Here is a 7,500-nt window from a genome sequence, read left to right as displayed (position 1 = left end):
AGTAAGTATACCATTTTTACATTTTTGTTGTTTTTCATTTTCGTGTTTTTTTATTAAGATTATTTTGATTATATTGATCATCTTTGCTTTGTTGTTTTTATCAATATTATTAGTAGTAGTAGTTGTAGTAGTATATAACTAACATATTTATAAACGTTTTAGCATCATTTTTAATTAACATTTTAAAACATTTTTATTAAACAATTTAATGTGTTTTATTGAACATTTCTTAAACTTTTTAAACGTCTTTATAATGAACATTTTCAAACATTGTTATTAACGTCTTTTTATTTAATATTTCGTTAAAAAACATTTATTAACGATTTTTTTATTTAACGTTTCATTTAAAACATCCATTAAACGTTTCTAAACATTCTTTTCTTTCTCTCCCTCAGCTTTGTCGACGATGGATGACGTTTTGGTGGATGGGCTCAACCTCAGTAAGGCGGATCGCAAAAAACTCGAGAAAATTAACAAGATTAACATCCATCTTCACGGTGAGTTTTATGGAGTTCTGTTTATCATTTTTGGGGTTATTGGGTTAGTTTTGTTTTTGTGTGTTGTAGTAAGGTTAGTGTTTTGTTTATTGAGTTTCTTTTTTCTAACTTTGTCTCGTTTTTATTTTATCTTTTTCTTATTTCTCTTTTTTCTCTAAATATATCTATATTTATGTTTCCCTTCCTGTCTCTCTCTCTTTCTGTCTCTCTCTCTTGCTGTCTCTCTCTCTTGCTGTCTCTCTCTCTCTCTCTCTCTCTCTCTCTCTCTCTCTCTCTCTCTCTCTCTCTCTCTCTCTCTCTCGCTCCCAATCTCCCAATCTCCCAATCTCCCTCTCTCCCTCCTTTTCCCTTTCCCTTTCCCTCTCCTCTCTCCTTTCCTTCTCCTCTCTCCTTCCTCCTCCTCTCCCCTTCTCCCTTTCCTCTCTCCTGCCCTCCTTCTCATTAACATATTTTTTTCCGTTTCCGACATCTCTTCTTTATGTTGTCCCTTCCTCCTCCTTTTCTTCGTTTCCTTCTTCCCAAACCCTTTTTTTTAAACCGTCAAGATTTGTAACGACTTTTAACGGTCTTGAATCCTACGTGTAGTAATATGCTAATAAAACGTATAACCATTGACGTCATCACTATATCTCGTATTATAACTTTTATCAACATTTTTTTACCCTCTCTGGTGACAAAAGTCGCGCGACGATAATAACGATTTCAAGAAGACAATCATTTTTTAAGATCAACTTCCAACTTCCTGAGGCCCTCTTATCAGCTGATTCGGTGACGTCATAGGATATATGACGTGTAATGTTTACTCGATGTTGTCTTTGTTATCATTCCTGTAATTATTGTTTTGTTAGAGTCATTTTCTTGTTTGTATGTTGATTTTAATTATGAGTGTTTCGTTTTATTTCTGAGAATAACAGAAGACAATGGTCTTTTCTATAGTTAAATACACTTACATTAATGATTTTTATTAATAGTTGCGTTTATGTCCTCATGATTTTAGTTATGCTTACCATGGGCTAAAAATGATTTATTGACACCCCAATGTACAAAAAGGAAAAATATAAATATGATAATCTTTCCATTCCATCAAATGATAAATTACCTCTTTTGAATTAACATTTAAATAATGCGAAACAAAGTGAAAATATATACCTCCCCCCTCTCTACACACACACGAATATACGCACACATGTAGGTATTACGGGAAGGGTTTTTGACCTTTTTGGCGCGCGGTGTCATGGAGGGAATGGCGATGTGCGAGGCGTTGTAGGCTGTTCAACCCAGAGCTCAGCCCCCCCCCCCCCTCCCGTCCCCTCGCCTCGCTCATTTCTCCTTTTTTCCTTTCTGTTCGCTTCTTTTTTCTCTCTTTTGGGTTATTCTTCTCTTCTGTTTTTCTCTTTTCTCCTTTCTGTTTTCTGTTGTTGTTTTTTATCTCCTTTCTGTTCTCTTCTTTTTGCTTTCTCTTCTCTTTTTTTCGTCGCTCTCTCTCTCTCTTTCTTTCTCTCTCTATCTATCTTTATCTATATCTATCCATCCATCTATCTATCTATCTCTTTCTCTCCCTTTTTATCTCCTCATTTCTCCTTCTCCACCATGTGTCTCTTCCTTTTCATTCCGTTCCCTTTATTCCCCTCCTCTCCTTTCTCACCCGCTCCTTCCTTACCGTCGTCACCCACTTCCTGTCTCTTATTCCTCCTACTTTTTATTTCATTTCTTACATGTTTTATCTGCCATGCATCTCTCTTTCACAACGAAAGAAAACTTAATCGTTATTTACTCACGCTTGAAGAAATTTCCGCTACACGTAATATTTTTTTTTTTTTTTATTCAACAAATCTTGCATAACACGAGGTGACATCTTCCTTATTGGTAACGTAAAATAATACTGAATTGTTTTTTTAGGATTTGCAAGTTCATGATCAAATTCTTGGTGCTACGTTTGCGTTATATGTATACTATAACGTATTCATAGTCTCAGTAGAGTAGATAATCTTCGTTATATAGTCGTTATATCGATAATATGATTTCTCAGTAACGACATGACGATTGAGATAACTGATTTTTCCCGACCAGATGATTCTCCCCATCAGCTGATTGTGCTAAGCAGTTGATATCTCTCTCTCTCTCTCTCTCTCTCTCTCTCTCTCTCTCTCTCTCTCTCTCTCTCTCTCTCTCTCTCTCTCTCTCTCTCTCTCTCTCTCTCTCTCTCTCTCTCTCTCTCTCTCTCTCTCTCCCTCGCTCCCTCTCTCCCTCTCTCCCTCTCTCCCTCTCTCCCTCCCTCGGACCCACTCTCACCTTCTCTCTCTATCTTTCACACTTATTAATCTCTCCCTCTCTCTCTCTCTCCCCCAGCTCTCTTCGCCGCGGTGGAGCACGGGCAGCTGGAGAAAGCCAGAAGTATCCTCGACCACAACCAGCTGGACATCAACAGGTAAAACCCATAAGTTCTTTACTACTGCGCATCCCGTTATTGTTTTGTTTTTTCTCCTTTTTCATCATCTTATTAGTATATTTCGTGTTCTTTGGGAATTTTAAGGGTTTCTTTCGTTTTAGTGGGAGTGTAATTATTATATTGCTTTTGTGAGTGATGTTTTGGAAATGATTGGATTGATTTTGATAGATTTTTATCTTAATTTGATATTTTTTCATCTATTATATATTTTTGTTATTATTTACGTGATGTCATGATCTTCATTATCCAGTATTCGCGCCATTTCCTTGGGAAGTTTATTTGACGGCGAGTCATTCTGTGTATTAGGATTCCTTTCTACATTTTTTCCCTTTTTTATGACATCCCGCGAGTAGGGATTTTCCCCGTTTTTTGCATGACGTAGATGACTCTTCAAGTTCAGAGATTTAGAGCGTAATGCACACAAAACTTTCTCGCGTTCTTGCATGTTGTGACGCCATCGCTCCGTCCGTATTCCCGCGGTTACAAAATATTGTAACATCCGTCAAGATACAGTTTTTTTGTCTTTTTATTTTATATCTATTCTCTTCTGTTGTTTTTAATTGTTAAAGTTCGTAATAACTGCCCTTCATGAAGGTTAAACCGAAGTGTGCGTTACAATGGCGGATTTAGTTTAGGTTCGTCGGATGCATTTCAATCCATTTTTCTTCTTTTCTTCTCATCTTCAAGTGAATGGAGGATAACACTAAGCCCTCGCCATGTACTATACGAGTGGATAATTACTCGAAATATTTCTCCTGAAAAGACGTGGAGGGTTTTTGAAGTACTTTAGTGGAGGGTCCTTTCCATGATGACGTCACTTGTTTAGACGAACGGCGAGGCCAGAGCGTCTATCGCTGTCTTTTAGAATGTACTTTTACTTTTTTTTTTCTTTTCTATAATTTTGCGATTATGTCTCTTTGAGGAATATGCATTAATATTATTTTTGTTGTACATAATGAAAATAATTATACTTTATGAATAAATGGAAGTAAAATAGATTCAAAAGACGAAAAAGGATTTTTTCAACTAACCTAAACAAGAAGCACCGTTGCCAGACAAACAGACCAACCTTCAGAAAGCGTTAATGGCTTGGAAATTAAAGGACAAAGAAGAGAAAGTCCAAAGTTTACTCTTTAAGGCCCCGCTTGCACACACACACACACACACACACAAACACACACACACACACACACACACACACACACACACACACACACACACACACACACACACACACACACACACACACACACACACACACACACACACAATTCTACAAGCATTTTTTCACGAAATTCCTCACTAATATAATTTCTTTTTTCTTTTTCCATCGACGTAGCGTGAACAACGACGGAGCGAATGTTCTAGACGTAGCAGTGATGAACAACCACGTCGCTCTGGCAAAGATGTTACAGCAGGCGGGCGCCATGGAAAGCAATGGAGGTGAGTTCGAAAATTTGATGGGTATTTTTGTAGGCTTTGGTGGTGGGCATTTTTTATTATTGTTATTGACGTTATTGTTATTGTTATTGTTGTTACCATCATCACCATTATCATTATTATTATCATTGTTATTGTTGTTGTTATTATTATTGTTGTTGTTGTTGTTGCTGTTGATATTATTTTTTATATTATTGTTATTATTATTACTGTTGTTATTATCATTATTTTTCATCATCATCATCATCATTATCAGTATCATTATTATCAGTAACAATATCATCATCACTGTCATTATCATTATTATCGTTCTTGTTTTGTTTTGATTTTCATTTATTAATCCATCTATCTGTCTATCTATCTATAGTGATATCATTCTTAGGTAATTTTACATTCATCTGTCTGTTACTAAGAACAACAAGCAGCCAAGTAAAATCATATTTGCCCTTTGTCTAGCCAGTCTTAAAAAGAATTGGGACAAAAACCACGAAGAATGGAAATTTGCAGTCACAGGAAATTCGCTAAAGTTTGCTATCCGCGGAAACGTCATTCTTTTTTCTTCTTTTCCCGCCAATTCTTCTTTCTTTTATCATCCCCTCCTCTCTTCTTCCTTTCGTTTGAAAAATATTTGAGTGACTCAGTTGTTCGTTTTATAAGTTAGAATTCATCATCAGTGTTGAATTTAATTGCCGGATACGGACGCAAGTCATTTTTGAACTCGAAAAGCAAAAGATTTTAAGCTCGTCTTCCGTCCAGGCGGGTAGGGAGAGGGGGGGGGGGTAATGGCGGGGGAAGGGATAGGGGGAATCACATGGGCCGGAAATTGTGATATCATGCCAGATTTTCGGTGATCGTGAGTGTGTGAAATTACCTCGACTTGGATGTATATTTGTGTATGTGTATAGAGATGGATGGAAGGATTTTTTTCTTGATAGTTTTTTGTTCGTGGTGTTAGTCTTTTTTCAACGCGGTTCTGTCCGGTTGTCTCTTCTCTTCGCATCTCTTCTCTTCTCTTCTCTCTCTCCTTCTCTCTCTCTCTCTCTCTCTCTCTCTCTCTCTCTCTCTATATATATATATATATATATATATATATATATATATATATATATATATATATATATATATATTTCTCGAGCATTCACCGAATCGAATTGCGTTGGATATCATGGAGCGTCCTTTTAAGTCACGAAGAATTATATATATTTTTTCACACTTGATGGACACCTGCAACGCTTCACGGCTCGAGGGAAGGGCAGCGAACTGGTCGAGCGAAGTAGACGGAGAGCTTCAACGAATGGCGCAATAGAGAACATGAAGCCAAGAGAGACGAAATACGTATATATTTTGCGTGGCGTGAAAATGGCGCGCTTTTTAGACCTCCGCCAACCGCTGTTCCTAACCTTACATTGACGATCCCTTGGTCAATTCTCTCTTTCCCGGTGTTTGTGTTTTGTCTGGTTTTGTCTTTCTTTTTTTTCTTGTTCTTTTTCTTTGTCTTTCTTTCCCTCTCTCTTTCTCACTCTCTCTCTCTCTCTCTATCTATCTATCTATCTATCTATCTATCTATCTTTCTCACTTTCGTTTTTTGTCTCTGTTTCTGTTTTTGTCTATCTATCTGTCTGTCTGCTTGTCATCTCCCTTCCCCCCCATAATCCCCCCTTCCACCATCCCCCTCTCCCCCCTTTCCCCCGCTCAAAAGTCCCCCAAATGAGTCATCGTTTCGACAGAGACATCTTCAAAGACAACGCATGCAAGACAACGTGAGTGTCTTTTGGTCGCTCGTCTCTTGAACCACAACATGGCGTTGGTTGGGGAGAGAGGGAGGGGGAGGGGCGAGAGAGAGGGAGGGGGTAGGAAAACGAGGGGGGGAGGGTGAGAGAGAGAGGGAGGGGGAAAGGGGAGAGAGAGGGAGGGGGGAGGGGGGAAAACCCTTGCGGATGTGTCTTGTCAACATTGTTACGTCACAACACACGAGGTTGTCTGTAAATGTCTGTCAACGTCTGTCTCTTCTTTATAGGAATGTTATGATGACTTGTTATATGAAAGATGACCAAATGTTCTCTTGTGTAGGTATTGTTCACACTTATTTTATGTTTTATATTTTATCTACTTTTTTAATTACGTTTTTTTTTCTTTTTTTTTTTACGCATCGAACACGCTAACACACCATGAATTAATTATGTCTTTGGTTTGTGGTTCTCGATGACCTTCTGCCCTCCCCCCCCCCCATCCCCATCTTCACTCTCCCCCATTCTCCCCCATTTGTTCACCCCCCCTCTCTCCCTACGTCCCCTCCCTTCTCCCTCTCCCTCCCCCTATGCCCCCTCACCCTTCGCCCCCCTCTCTCCCCTCCCCCTCTCCTTGCCTCTTTGCCCCCCCTCTCTCTCCTCCCCCTCTCCTTGCCTCTTTGCCCCCTCTCTTTCCCTTCTCCTCTCCTCCCTCCCCCATACCCCTTCGCCCCCCCTCTCTCTCCCTTCCCCCCTCCCTCCCCCATCCCCCTTCGCCCCCCTCTCTCTCCCTTCCCCCTCTCCCTCCCCACCTCCCCCTTCGTCCGTCTCCCTTGCGCGATAACTACTTTTTATTTTTGTGTATATGTGTTGCTGAAGTGTGATGTACATCGATACTGATTTTATGAATCAGAATGAAGATGAAAACATATTTTCGAACAAACAAATGGAGTGAATGCGGAAGAGCGAGAGACAGAGAAAGCGAGAGAGAAAGAGGCGACAGGTAGACAGAGAGAGCGAGAGAGTGATAGAGAAAGACAGAGACAGGCAGAGAAAGCGAAAGACAGAGACCGAGACAAATAGACAGAGAGAGCGAGAGAAAGACAGACAGACAGACAGACATACAGAGACAGACAGACAGACAGACATACAGAGACAGACAGACAGACAGACATACAGAGACAGACAGACAGACAGACATACAGAGACAGACAGACAGAGAAAGCGAGAGACAGACAAACAGAGAGTGAAAAAAAAAACAGACAGAGACAGACAGACAGACAGAGAAAGCGAGAGACAGACAGACATATCAAATTTCATCAGGAAATATATTATAATGCTCCTCCTAATAATTCCATTCTCTTCACATACTAATTATGCAGATATC

The 7,500-nt window shown here is 39.4% G+C and overlaps 1 protein-coding gene across 10 annotated transcripts in view; it reads left to right on the top strand.

Annotated features, from left to right (window-relative positions):
• The window catches only part of wake (wide awake), a 536,842-nt gene that overhangs the window by 510,625 nt on the left and 18,717 nt on the right, over positions 1-7,500 (top strand). For all 10 annotated transcript variants that reach the window (XM_070143882.1, XM_070143879.1, XM_070143878.1 and 7 more), the window contains 3 exons: positions 396-497; positions 2,847-2,925; positions 4,286-4,389. In XM_070143882.1, coding sequence (XP_069999983.1) covers positions 396-497; positions 2,847-2,925; positions 4,286-4,389 — 285 coding nt within the window. The remainder of the gene's footprint in view (positions 1-395; positions 498-2,846; positions 2,926-4,285; positions 4,390-7,500) is intronic.

The sequence above is a fragment of the Penaeus vannamei genome, chromosome 31 (genome assembly GCF_042767895.1).
Source record: "Penaeus vannamei isolate JL-2024 chromosome 31, ASM4276789v1, whole genome shotgun sequence".
Lineage (NCBI taxonomy): Eukaryota > Metazoa > Arthropoda > Malacostraca > Decapoda > Penaeidae > Penaeus > Penaeus vannamei.
Note: the sequence above shows the minus strand (reverse complement) of the source record. Positions and strands in the feature narration are given on the sequence as shown.